At 42.0% G+C, this 19129-nt stretch overlaps 1 protein-coding gene across 2 annotated transcripts in view; it reads left to right on the plus strand.

Annotated features, from left to right (window-relative positions):
- DYNC1H1 (dynein cytoplasmic 1 heavy chain 1) overlaps nt 1-18870 on the plus strand; it is a 100740-nt gene extending 81870 nt beyond the window's left edge. For both annotated transcript variants that reach the window (XM_069104194.1, XM_069104196.1), the window contains exons 61-78: nt 2258-2392; nt 2513-2607; nt 2959-3133; nt 3340-3415; nt 7315-7475; nt 8554-8665; nt 8760-8820; nt 8924-9047; nt 9209-9322; nt 12307-12477; nt 12691-12908; nt 13107-13210; nt 13877-14088; nt 15182-15335; nt 17124-17266; nt 17613-17781; nt 18048-18175; nt 18509-18870. In XM_069104194.1, coding sequence (XP_068960295.1) covers nt 2258-2392; nt 2513-2607; nt 2959-3133; nt 3340-3415; nt 7315-7475; nt 8554-8665; nt 8760-8820; nt 8924-9047; nt 9209-9322; nt 12307-12477; nt 12691-12908; nt 13107-13210; nt 13877-14088; nt 15182-15335; nt 17124-17266; nt 17613-17781; nt 18048-18175; nt 18509-18637 — 2481 coding nt within the window. In that variant the 3' untranslated portion in view covers nt 18638-18870. The remainder of the gene's footprint in view (nt 1-2257; nt 2393-2512; nt 2608-2958; nt 3134-3339; nt 3416-7314; nt 7476-8553; nt 8666-8759; nt 8821-8923; nt 9048-9208; nt 9323-12306; nt 12478-12690; nt 12909-13106; nt 13211-13876; nt 14089-15181; nt 15336-17123; nt 17267-17612; nt 17782-18047; nt 18176-18508) is intronic.
- Nucleotides 18871-19129: the final 259 nt, after the last annotated feature.

Consider the following 19129-nt stretch of genomic DNA (forward strand, 5'->3'; position numbering starts at 1 on the left):
TCTTGGAGAAATAGTATTAGTTCAGATCAAAAGAATTGACTTCCTGTGTTCCCTTATGCGAGTCACTTAACCTTTTGGGCCTCAGTTTCCTTATCTGTTAACTTAGTGGTTTAGATTAGATGACCTCTGGGTCCCTTCCATTTCTAGATTGGTAATCTTATGACTCTAAGTACAGTTTTACATGCTAAGAGTATTAACTACTGAACATATGAAGAGGAAGGGTTTAAATTTACTGATGGACAATCTGTGACTGGTTTTTAAGGGCAGCTGGAGTTATACATCTCTGACCTTTTGGAGCTGAGAGCAAGTTTTTCCCATTTTCCCAAATCTGCCTGTGCTTGTTGCCTCCATCTACTTTGCGATCCCTCACTCCCTTTATACCACTATTCTCAGAATGCTAAAACTGGGTAACTCCTTAGTGTGAAACAGTGTTGATGTAGTTTCTTTTTAAAATTGCTTTTTAAAAATTACTAAAAATTTCATTGCTGCCTTTCATTTGTTTATGATGATAAGTAGTAGTCATAGCATTTCTTTTTCATATTTTCCATTTCCGTTGTAGTTGTTTATATTGTTTCCCCTAGTTCTGCTTTCTTTGATTTGTATCAGTTCATGTAAGTCTTCCCAAGCTTCTGTATGTTTCATGTTATTCATTTCTTAAGGCATGATAATGATTCCATTACATTCCTATTTGTTTAGTCATTTCCCATTTGCTAAGTATTGGCTTTGTTGCCAGTTCTTTGCTATCATAAAGAAAAGGTGTTACTTTAAATATTTTAGTATATTTGGGGCATTTCCTTTCTTCGGCCTATTTAGAGTAAATACCTAGTAGTGACCTTTTGATCTAGTGATGCTGGTCTCCTGACTGTCCCTTGAACAAGACTCTCAATCCTTGGGCTCTGGGCATTTTCTGTGGCTGTCCTCCATTCCTCCAACACTCTTCCCCACTCCCAACTACTGATCTCCCTGGCTTTCCCACATTCCAACTAAAATCCCACCTTCCACAGGAAGCCTTCCCCACCCCTCTTAATTTTAGTGCTTTTCCTCAGCTATTTCCTGTTTTTCCTATGTAGTTTGCTTTGTATATATTTGTGTGAGCTCCCCAAGTACAGGGACTGTCTTTTGCCTCATTTTGTATTCTCATTGCTTAGTACAGTGCCTAGCACCTAGTAGGTGCTTAATAAATGTTTATTGATTAAATGGACATTTTGTTCAATTCATTAGCATAACTCCAAATTGTTTTCCACAGTGGTTGGACCAGTTCACAGATCTACTAACATTATAGTATGCTTGTCTTTACACAGCCCATCAAATACTGCTTGACCATTTCATCTTTATCAATTTACTAGGTGTGAAGGGAAACCTCAGAATTGTTTTTGCTTTGTATTCCTATTATTAATGATTTGGTGCAGTCTTTCACACAGAAAATACTTTGTAGTTCTTTTGAGAACTGGTTATTTATATATGCTTTGACCACTTATTTATTATAAAATGGCTTGGCTATCACACACACATGCACCTTTATGTCTTGAATATTAGATCCATATAAAAGATATATACTGCAAAAAATTTTCTCCATTGAGCAGCTTCCCTTCTTATCCTAGCTGTTAATTTTGCACAAAGCCTTCCAATTTTATGTAATTGAAATGACTTATCTTTTTTTTTTGGAGGGTAATTGGGGTTAAGCAATTTGCCCAAGGTCACATGGCTAGTTTTTGTGCTAAGTGTTTGAGGCTGGATTTGAACTCAGGTCCTCCTGACTTCAGGGCTGGTGCTCTATTCCTTGCACCACCTAGCCACCCTGAGATGACATCTTTTATGAACACCCCTGTCTTTTGTTTATGAACACTCCCCCTTAGCTATGTCTACAAAAGTTTTTCTTCTAATTTTTTTAAATGGTGTGACTGTGAATACTTGGATTGTATATCCATTTTAAGGTTGTTATTATATTTGGTGTAAGTAGCAAAATTTCTGAGACCTATGGTTGTAGAACAATTGTAAGGTTATCAGGATTATTACCTTCATGGACTAATTTGCTGGTGACTAGCTCCAATGTCAGCAAGAGTTGTTTTTGTTTAAAAAAAAAAAGTTTGTTTTTTTTCTGTTGTGTTCTCACTGTTATTTGAAAAGTGGAGGAAACAGTCACTTGAGAGAAATTCTCATTCAGACTTAGGTGGATTTTTAAAAAACTTTCTAATTTTGTTTCATTTTCGTGTGTAGATTTGGGCAGTCTAACATTGGCTAAATTATTTCTTTTCAGATACACTTCTTATATCAATATTCCCTTCAGTTTTTCCTGGATATTTATCACAATGTCTTATATGAGAATCCAAACTTAAAGAGCATTACTGATCACACCCAGCGGCTCTCAATCATTACCAAGGATCTCTTCCAGGTAAAAGATGGGTTGCCTATTTATTTACAAGTTTCTTGTGAAGTTTGTTTACTCCAGTGTAAATAACTGATTCAGTGATTTGTCTTTGAGAACATAAGCCTCTGTCCCTTCTGTCAACAGGTTGCTTTTAACAGAGTGGCCAGAGGCATGCTGCATCAAGATCACATCACCTTTGCAATGCTTTTAGCAAGAATTAAACTGAAAGGCACTATTGGGTAAATTTATTTTTCCTTGTTCAAATCGACCATTGTATAAAGAAGTAGTCGTCATGTTTTCATATTCTGTATACTAATATGCTATATACTTAAGCCCTATGCTTGATACAAAGTAAAAAATGTGACCAAAAGCTCCCGGCCTTTGTGAAGGAAGCCAACTAGAATGTGTGTTCTTTTACAAATGATTACAGAAGTAGAAACAAAGGGAAACAACTTTGTGTTTTTCCTATGTTAACTTGTTGGATTTCTGCTGTAATTTTTATTTATTCCATGATCAAGTGGTATTTTGGTCACTAATGATAGTGAATGTGAATGTAAGAAATCTGAGTTAAAGAGATATTTCATGTACAGGGAACCTACCTATGATGCTGAATTCCAGCACTTCTTGAGAGGGAAAGAAATCGTCCTTAGCACTGGTGTTGTTCCCAAAATTAATGGATTGACCGTAGAACAGACAGAAGCAATGATGAGACTGAGCTGCCTTCCTGCATTTAAAGATCTAGTTGGAAAAGTTCAAGCTGATGAGGTAAGTGCTTTAATTAACAGCTGTTACGAAGAAGCATGGCCTTGTCCCAGAAAACTGGACGTAAGGAATTGTGCCGGTAAAACAGCATAAATTGTACTTGTGAAATCTTGACTCAGGCTTTCAATATGTGAGCCTCAAAATAAACTTATTGCTTTTTAATGTGCTTTCTTTGCATAATGGTAATGTGTTAAATGTTTCCATTACAGCAATTCTGCATTTGGTTGGACAGCAGCTCCCCAGAGCAGACTGTGCCCTACCTCTGGAGTGAAGAAAAGCCTGCAAGTGAGTTCAGGCCCAGGTTTTTTTCCTCTTGTAATTATAACTCATTGAGGATTGATCCCTAGGCTACAGTTGTCTTGATTTTTCAGTCCAGTTCAATCTTGTTTCTTAAAGAGACCTCTCAAGGAATTGAAGTTTAGCTAATGAGAAACAGTTGTGTAAATGTCCCAGGCAAGAACAAGTAGTGGGTGCCAAATTCTTTAGTGTATTAGCCATTGAGGAATCAGTAGTGTGGGAACTTTTAAGTTTTACAGATGGTACCTGTCAGTGGGCTGTCAGGATAAGGGGGCTGTCAACTCTGTGGAGTTTTGCTCTAGTAGTTTTTTTGTTTTGTTAATTATTTATTTTTAGTTTATAACATTCAATTCCACAATCCCATGAGTTCCAAATTTTCTCTTCCCCCTCCCCCCCATGGCAGCATGCATTCCAATATAGGTTCTACAAATACCTTCGCATTGAACATTAGTCAAGTTGTAAAGAAGAGTTATAACCAATGGAGTGAACAGTGAGAAAGAAGGAACAAAACAAAACTCAAAAGAGAGAGCCAGTAGTCTGCTTCAGTCTGCATGCAGGCTCTGCAGTCCTTTCTCAGGATGTGGACATCTCTTTCCATCAGGAGTCTTTGGGAGTTGTCTTATAAGCTTGCATTGCTGAGAAAAGCCCAGTCTATCAGAGTTAGTCGTCACAGATACGAAGTGTCTGTAATTGTGTACAAAGTTCTCCTGCTTCTGCTCTCCACATTCTTGTTCTAGTAGTTTTGCAGGGGAACAGTTGGCTCCAAGTTGACCCCGGGAGCTACTAGCAAGTAAGACAGAGGTCTTGGGATTTCATTTCCAGTCTACTTAAAGAATAGGTGGAAGTTTGCCATAACCCCTCAGAATGCATGAGATACTTCTTTTCTGCCAGGGTCTAGTAACTGTCATCTGGTTTCAAAGTGCAGGCTCATCTTCCTTCCAAAAAAAAAAAAAAAAAGTAAAGAGGCTCTTCTCGTGTTGTCAGGGAGATGGGAGTGCCATTAAAGAACAGTAGGAAGAATTCACTGAAAACAAATGGGGTTTAAGAAAGGATTCAGGGAAACAGTGAGAAATCCTGACCTTATATGACCCACAGGAGAGGGAAAAGGACCAAGGAATGCTTAGAGATAGTAGAAATTAGGATCTTGAAGAAGGAGGGAGTTGGACCATCTCAGGAGGAGGCTGCTCTTTGTCCTTTAAAGAATGGTGGATGAGGAGTGGCAAGGTAGCACAGCGAGTAAGAGCACTGGCCCCAGTGTCAGGATGACCTGGGGATCAAATCCTGGGCTCAGACACTTAGCACCCACCCAGAAACACGTGGCCTTGTAACCTTGAGCAAGTTAAGTTACTTAACCCCAATTGCTTAGGGGCGGCCAGGTGGCTCAGTGAGTAAGAGCACCGGCCCCAGTGTCGGGATGACCTGGGGATCAAATCCGGGCTCAGATACTTAGCACCACACTCAGAAATATAACGCCATGTAACCTTGAGCAAGTTACTTAACGCCATTTGCTTAAAAAAAAAAAGAAAAAAGAATGGTGGATGGACAGCTGTCATCAGATTGTTGAGTAAAGGCCAGAAGAAAGCATTAGCATGCAAGTTGGCTCCCTAACAATGCCAATGATGCCCTAATGAAGTTGGCTCTTTGTTAATGTAATAGTAACAGTAGGAAGTCCCAAAAATTATATCTAGAATGCAGCTTCCTAAATAAATGTCTGTCAATCAACAAGCATTTTTTAAGCTTCTCCTAGGCCCTGAAAATACAAGTACACAGAATGAAACCATCTCTGCTCTCATGGAGCTTACATTCTGATGGGAGGAAATAAGTACATGTGCATATGGCATAAATACAAAGTTTAATATAAAGTAGTTTGGAAGGAAAAGCAAATCAAGTCAAGAAAAATTCCCATGTTGGCCATATCCAAAAAATATTTGGTTGAAACTACATCCTGAGACCATCAGTCAGATAGGTAGTATGCTTCATTCTGGATCCTCTGGAATAGTAGTTAATGATTGCATTTATCAGAATGCTTATTAAGTCTTTTAAGTTGTTTGTTTTTATAATTTAGTTGTCATATAAATTGTTCTCCTGCTTCTGCTTACTTCTGTTTGTATAGATCTACCTAGGTGTTTCTAAAACAATGTCCTTCATCATTTCTTACAGCATAACAGTATTTCTTAACATTTACACACCATCATTCATCCATTTTTCAATTTGACTGTCACCTTCTAAGGTGTCAGGGTTTTGCCACCACAAAAGATCTGCTATAGATAATCTGCAGGGCCACACTTGGACCTAGAGGGCCTTGAGGCCACACGCCTGCTGTAGGTCCTTTTCCTCTTTCTTTGATCTCTTTGGAGTATATGGACCTAGTCATGGTATCCTTGCATCAAAGGGTATGCACAGTTCAAGCAGTTCCAGATTGTCCAGAATGGCTGAACCCATTTGCAGTTCCATCATGAATGTGCATTGATGTGCCTATTTTCTAAGAACCTCTTCAGTATTTATCATTTTCTTCTTTTATCACTTGAATTTTACTTCTCTTACTGGCAGAATTATAGACTATATTATGAATGATTAATGAACTTCTGGAACAGGAAGCTCTGATCCCAGAGAGCTGACTGGGCTTCATTAAGAGCAAATCACTCCAGACTAACTCATTTCCCCTTTGTGGCAGTGTCACTGGATAGGTAGATAGGACATAGGAATGCTGTGGTTATAAATGTTAAACTAGATTTTAGGAAATTGTCAGTTTTTCATTCAGACAGATAATCTACTATCTGATGGTCTAGTGAGAAAAACGGAAGTCTGTGGGCTCAATAGTAGTGCTATTTTCTGGAATCAGAAAAGATGCATGGCTGTACCCAGAGTAGATGTTAATGGTTCACATCATTTTGGAGAGAAATTTCTAGCAGACTACCCCAGGGACCAATCCTTGTTACAAAATGTAAATAACACAAGGCCAGTAACTTGGGTGAAAGCAGCCTTTTCAGATTTGCAGCTGACACAAGACTAGTAGGGAGAGGTATCACATTTTGTTAGGATAGTGTCAGATTCTAAAATTATACCAACAAACAAAATTTATGAAGATGAAAATATAATAGAGGCAAATGTAAAATCTTAAACTTGCATCTAAGGAAATTAGCTTTGCATGATAAAGTGAAGTGAACATCCTTGGATAGCTTTTGTCTGAAAAGATCAGGTATGTGATATGAAACCCAGAAAAGCTAGTGCAACCTTAGGCTGCCCTAAGGAAGGAACAGCAGTATCCCAAATGAGGCGGGCAGGAGTGCCACTTTACTCCTCTGGAGTTAGAATGTGCCTAGGTTTTGTTAGAATCCCGGGTGCCACATTTTAAGAAGAACATTAATATACTGGAGGGACTCTAGAAGAGGCACCCTTAGAGGGCCTTCCGGCCAGGTGGGCAAAGAAACTTTAGAAATAGCACACGGGGAGGTAGGAATGGGTGTTGGTGCAAGGAAACTGGCTTCAGGGATTTGAAAGACTTAGAAGAGGAAACAGTTTGTTCTGAGTGGCACCAAGCAAAGATCAGTGGCTGGAAGTTGTCGAGGTGGATTTGCCAGCACCAGGATGGGCTGCCTCATACCAGAAGTCTTGCCAGCACCTACCTAGGATGTTGCAGCTGGGATTCTTGGTAAAATTCTGATTGGACGCTGCTGCCTCATAGGTCTCTTCCAGCTTTGAGACTCTGAGATGTTTTAATAGCAATGGAAGAAAACAGATCCAGACTTCTATTGCAAGTCAAGCAGGCTGTCATCAAATGTGAAAAACAAAAGGGAAACCTGTGGGAAGAGAGATTTCTAATATATTGAAAGAAATTGAATTCTTGGGTGCTTCTGCATTCTTGTAATGACCCTTCTTCATTTCAGCCCCCATTGGTCAAGCCATCCACCGTCTGCTGCTGATCCAGGCTTTCCGTCCTGATCGCCTTCTAGCCATGGCGCATATGTTTGTTTCCACAAATCTCGGTGAATCTTTCATGTCCATCATGGAACAGCCATTAGATCTGACACACATTGTGGATACTGAGGTAATACAAACCAGGTTTATAAAACACAGACATTAAGGAGCAGCACTTTATCTTACTCACAATTCAGACAGTAGTTTTCTCTCACGAGAGCAATGCAACCTGGGAAATACATTAGAATCACTGTGTGGATTGGGGCAGCTAGGTGGTGCCATAGTGCACAGAGTGCCAGACCTGCAGTCAGTGAGATTCATCTTCCCGAGTTCAAACCTGTCCTCAGACACTTATTAGCTGTGTGAGCCTGGGCCAGTCACTTTACCCTCTTTGCCAAGACTTCCTCCTCTGTGAAATGAGCTGCAGAGGGAAATGGCAAAACCATTCCAGTATCTTTGTCAAGAATCCAAATGGGGTCATGACAAGTTGGACATGACTGAACAATAACAAAAATGGAATGATTGGGTCTGTAGTCTCTATCAATTCTGCCTTCACCCATATCCATTACCTTTTATTCAATTCTGGGCATGTGAAGGACATGGAAACCCTAGCATACATCCAGAGTAGAGTGTCTAGGATTGTGAGGGAACTTCAACCTGTATGAGAAAGATCCATTGAAGGAGTTAGAGATGCTCAGTTTGGGAGGAGACTTGGGTGGGAATGCAGACTGTAGTAAGCTGTCACTTATATAAAGGCCTTTGGACTCGGGCCAGTTGGGGAAAGTTGCAGGGAGGCACGTTTCAGTCCCAGTTAGCTCTGTCCAACACTGGCAGGGGCTGCCTCAGGGAGCAGAGAGGGAGCATCTCCTCATCACTGGAGACAACAAGCAGAGGCTGGAGGGAAGAGGGGAAATGAGGGGAAGAGAAAACATCCTGACGTTCCCTTCCAGCCCCATTCAGTGCTTCTTTGGCCTCTTGTGCATTGTAAGTCTGGCAGCTGAGGTGATAGCCAGAGGCCTTTGTGAAACCTGTGGGGGCTTGTTCTTGATAGCGCTTTAATTTCTAATGAAGAAAGAATGTATATTCTTAAAAGCTCACAGTATTCCCTTTCTCCTCCTGTTCCCATAGGCATGAGGATGTATGGAAAGATAGATGCAGTTTCTGTTTTTATCTGGGTTTTTATCTTATTGGATATACTTTCTTTCTAGGTAAAACCAAACACTCCAGTCCTGATGTGTTCTGTGCCTGGTTATGATGCCAGTGGACACGTGGAAGATCTTGCAGCTGAACAGAACACACAGATCACGTCCATTGCGATTGGTAAGGATGCTTCGCTCTCTGCTCGAGAAGTCCTGGCACTACATCTTGGGGACTGAAAGCCAAGTGTAACCTTCCATGCTTTTTCTGTCTGTAGGCTCTGCTGAAGGCTTTAACCAAGCAGACAAGGCAATAAACACAGCAGTCAAGTCTGGCAGGTAGATGGTGGCTTTATTTTTTTCCTCAGTGAAAATCTTAGCAGTCAAGCATCATGGGTCAGGGTGTGAAGTGTGCTGGAGTGCCTCCTCTTGCTTTTTCTAGGTGGGTGATGCTGAAAAACGTCCATCTGGCCCCGGGCTGGCTGATGCAGCTGGAGAAGAAGCTCCATTCTCTGCAGCCCCACGCTTGCTTCAGGCTCTTCCTCACAATGGAGATTAATCCTAAGGTACGAGTGAAGATCCTGTCTCAGTGTGCTTCTTAAATGCTGCCTCATCCAGGCTCTGAAACACACAGCCAGGTTGGGGGCTTCTTGGTGGGTGCATTGGACTTTCAGTGAGTCGTGCACTAGAGACATGAGGGTTGATACAGGGCTGCGTTTTGCCTCAGGTGCCCGTGAACTTGCTCCGTGCTGGGCGCATCTTTGTGTTTGAGCCCCCTCCCGGTGTAAAAGCCAACATGCTGAGGACCTTCAGCAGCATTCCTGTGTCAAGAATATGCAAGGTAAGCACAACGTACACTGCTCTTTGCTGTGCAGATTCCAAAGGTAAACGCTTCTTGACGTAACCTGTCTCCCACCATGAGCCATGCCCAGCTTAGGAGCAAGCTGTGTTCCCAAAGTTCCTTTCTTAAGGCAGTTATTCTCCATAGAAAAAGTGCTCTGGGTAGTTGGTGATGATCCCCTTATTGCAGTCTTTTTATAACTAGTGTCGCCAAACTGTAGAATTAATGGTCTCGGCCTGACTTGTCAGTCCTGGGAGGAGAGGATTTTGGGTGTAAGGAGGATGAAGAGTTTCTTGCCCCCTTTCTTGAATAAAGAATACCAGGCAAATTTCTTAAATACTCACCCACCTCTCCTACTTCCTAGTACCCAGCTGCTAAAATTTCATGTTCTAGAATCTTCTCCCCTCCCCACCCAAATAATGTGTCTAGAATAGACTCTTCACTAGTTAAGATGAAGTCATCTTAGTGGCCTAATTCACACTAATGTGTGACCGGACTGATAATTCCAGGACTCTCTAATTGGTAAAATTTCAGGCAGTATAACAAAGTGAAGGAAGTTGATTCGGGGAGTGTGGCAAAGATATCCTTGTGGCAGAAAGCTAGTATCTGACTGGTAGGAGACCCCCAAGACTTAGTTCTCCCTCTTGCACAGCTTCCTTTCATCAGCTTCTCAGTTCATAAAAGTAACCATGGCACCAGCAGAGATGGGCACTGCAGTGTTATCTGGATGAGGTATTTGAAGGCTAAGAGAAGGTCAGAACAAGCCTATGCTCTCATTGGGAAAGATGAGAAGTCGCATGGCCATAAGTATTAATTAATGCCCCAGAAGTGGAACTCACCTCAAACTAGCCGTGCAGGCATTTGGGTATATCTTGTGTGCTGTGTGCTGTGCACAAACATCGCTCCGCATATTTTACTCATGCTTTAAAGCGACACGGGGTTAATCTCAGATGGTGGGGGTGGTTTGTTTAGTGTCAGCATCACCTCCCTGATGGGTGATGACACAGCTGGATGGGAAGCTGAATCATGACACAGGAATTCCTGAATGGCAGGGAACTTCCTTCAAGTGTGTGGAAAGCTCTGGTCCAGATTGTCACCTTGTTAAGAGAGAAAGCAACTGCTGGCCATGTCAGCCTCAGCCTTCTTAAACATTCCACTCTTTTTGGAGTTGAGAAGCCCAGATGAATGGTAAAGTCCAGTTGTATTAATAAGTCAATAATTGATCATTATAAGATTTTAAAGAGAACGAGATAGTGGCCTCAGTAACCAGTTTCTTAATTTCATTAGTGTTGTTTTCATTCCATAGGGTATGAGTACAGGGACTGGGCCTGAGATTTCATTAGAGTAGGTGTCTTCTCAGAAAGGGCACACCCCACCCGACCCCATCCCTACCAGGGCAAGTAGGCAAGGTAGGCACTTTCTCTGTTACTTATGGTCTTGGAGAGTTTCCTAGAATACTGAAAGATGAAGTCATTTAGGCAGTTATATGTCAGTGAGGGGACTGGAACTCAGGTCTTCCTGGTCCTGAGGCTGGCTCATCCTTTGTCCATAAATCCTCCTTTCCAGTAACTTCAGACATATTGTTATGCCTTCTGTATTCTTCTACCATTAGTAACCAGGTTCCTGCTGTCATTGGGCCTCATCTTATTTTTTTTTCTTTTTGGAGGGGAGAAGGCAGGGCAGTTGGGGTTAAGTGACTTGCCCGAGGTCAAACAGCTAGTAAGTGTTAAGTGTCTGAGGCTCCTGACTCTATTCTCTGTGCCACCTAGCCACCCCCCTCGTCCTGTTTTTTTAGAAGTACATGTGGACCATAGGCTCACACACACACAGCAGTGGAATGATTAGAAGCATAGTGTCCTGAGTGAGGGAGATGATACCATAAGCCTGATGTACTCTGTTCTGCTATCCTGTGGGCACATTATTTTGGAGAGACATTGCAAAATTTGAGTGGATCCAAAGGAGGGTAATTAGAATGGTTAAAGGACTTGAAACTGCCTAATAGCGATAATATTAGCATTCACTGGAGCGTTAAAGTTTGCAGAGAGCTTTGTAGATATCATTTTATCTTTACAACAACCCTGAGAAGTAAGTGCTGTTGTTATCCCCATTTTACAGATTGAGAACTGAGGCAGACAGAACTTAAATGACCTACCCAGGGATACCTAGCTACTAAGTGTCTACAGCTGGACTTGAACCTGTCTTCCTGATTCCATGGGTCTAACACTATTTACTGCCACCTAAGCTGTTTTATGAGGACTAGTTAAAGGAGCTGGAAAATGTTTAGCCTAGAGAAGAGAAAACTTGCAGAAATACATGCTCGTTTTCTTCCCCAAGTAACTGAAGGATTTCTGTGGGATAGAATTGTTGTCTAATATGTGTTACAATAATGGAGATAATTAGTAGAAATTACAGGAAAGCAGATCTTGGCTTAATAAGGAAGAGCTGCCCTAAAAGGTGATGGACTGTCCAGTAAAGGTCTCTACCTTAAAGCTAGAAGCTGGGATGACTTGATTTTAGGGCTCATTATAAAGAAGAAGCCTGCATTAGGCAGGGGTTTGTAGTAGATCAGAGGTATCAGACTTGCTGCCCAAGCTAATTAAAATTGGGGCAATGTCTAGCAAAGTAAATAGAAATAATTTTTTTAAAATAGAGCATAGATAATGCCAGTTTGTGATTTTTTGAGTCAATATATATGATCTATAGGGAACTCATTGTATTTGAGTTTGACACCACTGCAATTGGTGACACCCTTAATTAGGCTTCAGTAATTCTATACAAATGATTGCTCATTAGTAAACTTTTATTTTTTGGTTTTGTCGTTATGTGCACATAGCAGGGGTGCAATCACTGTTAGAAGGAATGGGAGGAGGGAAGTAGGGTGAATTGTTGTAGACTTAAATTTATTGCACTGATTCTGATTTAGTTGTATATGCTGTTTAGAAGTTGGGGCCTCATATTTTTTCCCTTCTTGGTGATTTCTTTAGTCTCCCAATGAGCGTGCCCGCTTATATTTTCTGCTGGCCTGGTTCCATGCAATCATCCAAGAACGCTTGAGATATGCACCCCTGGGCTGGTCAAAGAAGTACGAATTTGGAGAATCTGATTTACGCTCTGCCTGCGATACAGTAGATACATGGCTTGATGATACAGCAAAGGCAAGTCAATTCCATATTTCCTCTTAATCATCTGCTTCCTTGGGAAACATTTTGAAAATGGGAGGTGTTCTGTGTTCTGGAAATGAGCAGCCCCTTAGTAATAACTAAAACCCAGTAGAGGCACTTTCTGAGATTCTTTAGAATTGAAATCCAGACTTTGCCCATCCATCCTTTGTTCTTGAATTGGTGACACAGGCTATTCTCTCCACCCAGGGCCGACAGAACATTTCTCCTGATAAAATCCCGTGGTCAGCTCTGAAGACACTGATGGCACAGTCCATTTATGGAGGGCGTGTCGATAATGAATTTGACCAGCGTTTGCTGAATACTTTCCTGGAGCGTTTATTTACAACTAAAAGCTTTGATAGTGAATTTAAACTGGCCTGTAAGGTTGATGGGCACAAAGACATTCAAATGCCAGATGGTATCAGGTATTCAAATGCTTTCATTTGGACTTAATTTGTAGCAGGTATTACTTGTCTTCTGACATAGAATAGCTTTTTTTCCCCTTTGATCTGCCTTGACCTTTCACCATCCAAGGTCTGGCTCAGTTTACATAAAATACTTGGAATCACATATATAGTCTAAGATGACACTTCTGCATTTGACCTCTGTGTTTTATTTTCCAGACGAGAAGAATTCGTACAATGGGTTGAACTGCTTCCAGACACCCAGACACCTTCGTGGCTTGGCTTACCAAATAATGCTGAGAAAGTCCTTCTCACCACGCAGGGTACCTTGTCACTTCTGTATCACAATTAGTTTGAGCCTGTCTCTTTGCTTGAACGATGATCTGGTTTAAGGATTTTTCTGTTCATTGCTTTTTCTCTTACTTTTGGTTGCTAGTCCTCTGATAGCAAGTAAAAAGAAGGAAGAAAACCGTTGAAATAGTAGACATTGGCAGCATGCTCATAGCTGCATAAAAGATTTGTTAGGAGGATAAGTTGAATTTATTGGTCAGTATTCCCTTGCAGAATCTGTTCTAGAGCTTGGAAAGGATCTTCAGATCTTTTCTCTTTAACCAGCTCTTAACTTGCTGAATCTATTTTTCTTGATCTACCACAGTGATGAAAACAACTGACTCTGTGCCAAGCTTCTTCAGCTTCTTGTCTCAGACTTTATGTATCTGAGCCATTCTTTCTGGATTCCTTCCAACAGTGTAATTTGTTAACCGTGTGACTCCCCAGTAGTGGTCACTTGTCATCATATCTGACAGGTCTGAGAAGTTCTCTGTCGTGGTTTGGCTATATGCCTCTGGAAGGCAGCATTCCTTGCACTCAAGTAGTCTATGATCTAATAGGGGGAAATGTAAATAATTATAAATTATTTATGTAATATGTATGTAAATAATTGCTACAAAAGAGATTGCTACCTTTAAATGTATGTGTGTTTGGCTTAGGCATTGACATGATCAGTAAAATGCTGAAGATGCAGATGTTGGAGGATGAAGATGACCTGGCTTATGCAGAAACTGAGAAGAAGACAAGGACAGATTCCACTTCTGACGGCCGCCCAGCTTGGATGCGAACTCTCCACACCACCGCGTCCAACTGGCTGCATCTCATCCCACTGACTCTGAATCACCTGAAGCGAACTGTAGAAAACATTAAGGCATGGTCCTTTTTTCCTTTATGATTTTATATTTATATTTATATACATATATATTTACCAATTAAATATAAAATTTTTTAACATACATTTCTTTAAAATTTTGAGTTTCAAATTCTCTCCCTGCCCTCATTGAGAAGGCAAGTCATTTGATATAGGTCATACATCTGCAGTGAAGAAATATTCTTTAATTCATTTTTCCAAGTGTGTCTCTAGGAAGGAAACGAGAATATCTTTCTTGGTGAGAACCAAGGCACTGTAGTAGAAGAAACAGGTGTCTCTTTTAACAGTACACCATTCAGAGAACAGGTCATGGGACAGATGATTTGATTCCTTTGTGGAACATTTATATACATATATTCTAGGAAGAGCAATGAGAATGTCCAGTATTTCTCTAAGTATAGTGAAGGCATCTGATTACAGTAACCTTTATAAACTCTTGTCCAATTTATGCTCAGTCTGGTTTCAGAAACTCACTTTTCCAGTGTCTGTATGGACACATGTATGTACAGTTATTTCGTTTAACAAGTAGAATGAATACGCAGAATATTATCCTTTGTGCTGAGCAGCAGACATTTTTCCTGAACCTTGCTTGTTCATCATACTTAGCTAGTAACCATTTCAGCCTCTACCCAGCTTTGCAAAACAGATCTGCCATGATAGACACATTGCTCTAAGCTCTCTGGTTTGGTGATTTCCACCTGCTGAGGAAGGGAGAGGAGGGGAGGGGAGGGGAGGCAAGGGGAAGCGAGGCTTGCACTGGCCCAGCCTCACTGAGAGTGCTGCAAGCACATGCTCCAGGAACCAGTGGAAGCCCTGGGATGCTTCTTGAGGAATCAGTGGGCATACTGTGTCCTGAATATGAGGCAGGCACCAGCTGAGGTACTGAAGGTGCAAGGGAAAAAAAAATTGTCTCTGCCCCCAAAGAAACAAGGTACAAATATATAAATAAATGTGAAGTATATGCAAGGTAAATATGAAGTAATTCCAGGGAGCCATATAAAATTGTGGAGCTCTGAGTGCTAATCTTGTTTGAGTTTTGGAAGAAAGCTGCTATTTTCCCTTCAGTTTATCCTTAATTTCACTTTAAACGTAGGACCCTCTGTTCAGATTCTTTGAGAGAGAAGTGAAAATGGGGGCCAAGTTACTCCAAGATGTCCGCCAGGATCTTGCTGATGTGGTTCAGGTGTGTGAAGGAAAAAAGAAGCAAACCAACTATCTACGGACACTTATCAACGAACTGGTGAAAGGTACTGTGGCTTCTTTGTCCTCGCTGTCTGGTCTCACCAGCCAGGGAGGCTGCGCTCTGATCAGGGATTCACAGAATGCGACACTTGGGCTGTTGCAGTGCTCTGTTGGCCCAGCAGCTTGGCTAGCATAGAACATCTTGAAATAAGCTTCATCTTTAACACGATACATTTCACTTTGTGAGGTGGTCGTTCCTTCTGGGTACAGACCAGTGTGGACTCCTGCCCTAGGGGGAGAGAGCCTGCTGTCTCAACCCTAATGTTTTGAAAGCTAAATATTAAATGCCACTTTGAGGAACTGAAGGGGCACAATACATTGAGCGACGGATGTGGAGTCGGGAAGACTTGAGTTCAAAACCTTACTAGACTTGTGACCCTGGCAAGTCATTTAACTTCTCTCAGCCTCAATTTACTCATCTGTAAAAGGGTATAATAATAGCACCTCATGGAGTGATTGTGAGATATGTAAAGCACTTTGCAAAGTTCTGTGTGATGCTGGCTGTTATTACTGTGTGCAGAGTGCTAGTCTGAGCTCTGGGAATACAGATACAAAAGGACAGTCTTTTGAGGGATACAGCATTGATTTCTCTTTCCTGAACTGACTCCTTCATTACCCTGTTTCCTTTAGTAGCCCCAAAGCTCATGAATCCACCTGCTCTCCTTTCTGCTGTCCTTGATTAAAAGGTTTCTTCTTGGGGCTGATCTCCTCCCAGCCCTCTGCCAGGTGGTTTTTTTGTTTTGTTTTTTGGAGGGGCAGTTGGGCTTAAGTGATTTGCCCAAGGTCACATGGCTAGTAAGTGTTAAGTGTCTGAGGCCCCATTTGAACTCAGGTCCTCCTGACTCCAGGGCCGGTGCTCTATTCACTGTGCCACCTAGCCACCCCATGCTAGGTGTTTTTTAAAATGATCCCTGCTAAAGAGTGTTGGTGATGAGCGACAAAGACTGCTGAGGTCTTTGTAGGCAACGAACTGGTCGTGTCCATTTCAGAGAAAAAGGGGTCTGAGGCTAGATTTTTCAGCTTGCCTTACCTTTATGTCTTCCTCCACCAAGTCCCTCATAGACTCTTGTGCCAGGGGAACACGGGGTCTGTGGAGGGTCATACTAAGCCATGTGCATGTATCTGTTCTCTGAGAACCAGACTGGCTAAGTCAGAATCTTGTTACCAGATGCACTCACGAAGAGTCTGAAGTAGAGGGTTTAGTGGGTCCTGTATTTGTGTCAGTGAACTCACAGGACTTTGGAGTATCTCCATCAGCTGTTATCAGTGTCCTCTTACATAATGTAGATTGAAAAAGGTTGGATTGGGGGGGGGGGGGAGGAAGATAAAATGAAAATACTTATGCGTTTTTTAAATATCTGCATTGATCCTTTCTTCTTTTGGAATATAGCACTACTGAACTTCCAGCCAGCCAATGACCAGAGCTTTCAGATGCTTTGGGAATAGGATTTTTTTAAAGAGTAGTAATACAGGATAATTAAAACCATTCTATGGTCTCTATGCCTAGTGTTTTAAAAAAATGTGTCCTGAAACACTGGATTTGGTTCTTGGAATCAAATATATTCTGGATCCAGGCATCCTTCTCAAGAACTTTTGGATAAATCTGTTAACTGGTTCAAATTATATGTAAACGGTTAGGGTCTGGTGAGTTTGAAAATGCTGTTGTGATTCGCAATAGTTAAGAGTGGATACCTACCCAAGTTAGAGGCGAAGATTTTACAAATGTGTCTGGTTTTTGAGCTGGCATGGCATACTCAGACACTGTCCTGCATATCCCCATTGTCCTTTTGCAGGTATCTTGCCTCGGAGCTGGTCCCACTACACGGTGCCTGCTGGCATGACAGTTATTCAGTGGGTTTCAGATTTCAGCGAACGAATTAAACAGCTTCAGAATATTTCCCTGGCAGCTGCGTCTGGTGGGGCAAAAGAACTCAAGGTACTTCCTCTGACTGAAATGAGAACAATTTCCATTGGAAATCTAGGAGTTGTCAGCGGCTACTCTGGGCTGACATTAAGGGAGGAGTCAAGACTTCATTGGGGAACCTAGTTTGGCAGGTTTGTAGCCTGTCATTTGGAATTAGCTGAGACTGCCAAGTGGACCTTAAATGTAGTCTCTTCAGATCGAGAGGTTGACTTGGTTTTTAATTGCAAGGCAAACTCAAAATATGCTTGCAGAAAGTCTGATATCATCTCAGCATTCATGCTGAGAGACCTTTGGTTTCAGAGCAGAAAGATTCTCATCATATACATGGCCTAAAAACTGCTCTTTCTTTTGGGGACAGAATATCCACGTGTGCCTTGGTGGCCTATTTGTTCCCGAGGCTTATATTACGGCCACCAGGCAGTATGTGGCCCAAGCAAACAGCTGGTCCCTGGAGGAGCTTTGCCTGGAAGTCAATGTCACAACTGCCCAGAATGCCGTGCTGGATGCCTGCAGCTTTGGGGTCACAGGTGAGCTGAGGGAAAGGCCTCTGGTCCTGCCTGCTCTTGGTCTGGTTGAAGGGCTTGGTGTGGGCACAATTATAATGGAGATGGCGAGCTGAGAGCCACACGAGCTGCCACGTCCTCAAGTGTGTATTTATCTGTTAGGCTAAACAGATAGTCTTGATCCATTTCTAGGCAGTTTTCCCCTTTCATGTTTGTCCCTGGGGAGGGTGGGTATTAACTCTTATCAGATTCTCTATTTGCTTAAATTTTGGTTAATATGTTTCTTGTAGGTTTGAAGCTTCAGGGAGCCACATGCAACAATAACAAATTGTCTCTCTCTAATGCAATTTCGACCATACTACCTATAACCCAGCTTCGTTGGATCAAGCAGACAAATGCAGAGAAAAAAGCGAATGTGGTGAGTTATCTTGGGGGCCTCCCCATCCTCAGTTCATGGAGTCAGGTGCAGTAGTTACAGTAGAGCCACGGGCAGGGTCAGGTGATAGTGCTTGGGGAGCAGCTGGTGATTCTGGACATCAGCTGCTGGCTTTCATCTTGCAGTGCACCTAGCCCTCAATTGAGCTTTTTGTTAGGTAAGGCCTTTAATACTAAAGTGCTGTCAGTTTGGGTGCTTTAACCAATCTTGTGATGAACCACCCATTTTCCTGTTGATCATCTCTGCTCTTTTGGGTGTTGATGTCTTGCCTGGAGCATTGAGCTCTTCTTTGTACATTTGTTTTCTCTTCTGCAGGTCACCTTACCTGTCTATCTGAACTTCACCCGGGCAGATCTCATCTTTACTGTGGACTTTGAAATTGCTACAAAAGAAGACCCTCGGAGCTTCTATGAGCGTGGGGTGGCGGTCCTGTGCACCGAGTGACCTCTTGCTGCTCTCCCTGTGACTCGTGTGCTGGTGGGCACCTGAAATACTGCATTTCATGCTTACATTGTATTCAGAGGGTTAGGGATTGTATGAAAAGGGATTTGTGCAAGTGGATAAATGGGAGATTGGAAGTTGTGTGTTTGAGGCATAGAAGGGACAGTGAAAAGGAAAAGGAAACAGTGGTTTGAAGATGCAGTTTTTATATTATGAAATAAAGTTTTCAAGCATGACTGTGAGTCAGTCCCCTTCCTTGGTGTCACTGTGCCAGTATTGGCACTTGTTAGGAGCAGATGAAAACGCTAGAAGTTGTAGGCAGAAGGAGCAGTCAGGTCCCTCTTCAGTGGTGGGGCCAGGGCCACTGCACTTCTAAATGCACAGCTGAGCTTGTGCCCAAATGAGGTGCCCATCTTCCAGGTGTTCATGGGAGCTGGCAGGTACCCAAAGTCACAGGGTAGAAAAGAGTATTGACTTTGGAGTCGGGAACTGGGT

The sequence above is a fragment of the Petaurus breviceps genome, unplaced genomic scaffold (genome assembly GCF_028583685.1).
Source record: "Petaurus breviceps papuanus isolate PSGF00001 unplaced genomic scaffold, PetGlider_PUasm1.0 68, whole genome shotgun sequence".
Lineage (NCBI taxonomy): Eukaryota > Metazoa > Chordata > Mammalia > Diprotodontia > Petauridae > Petaurus > Petaurus breviceps.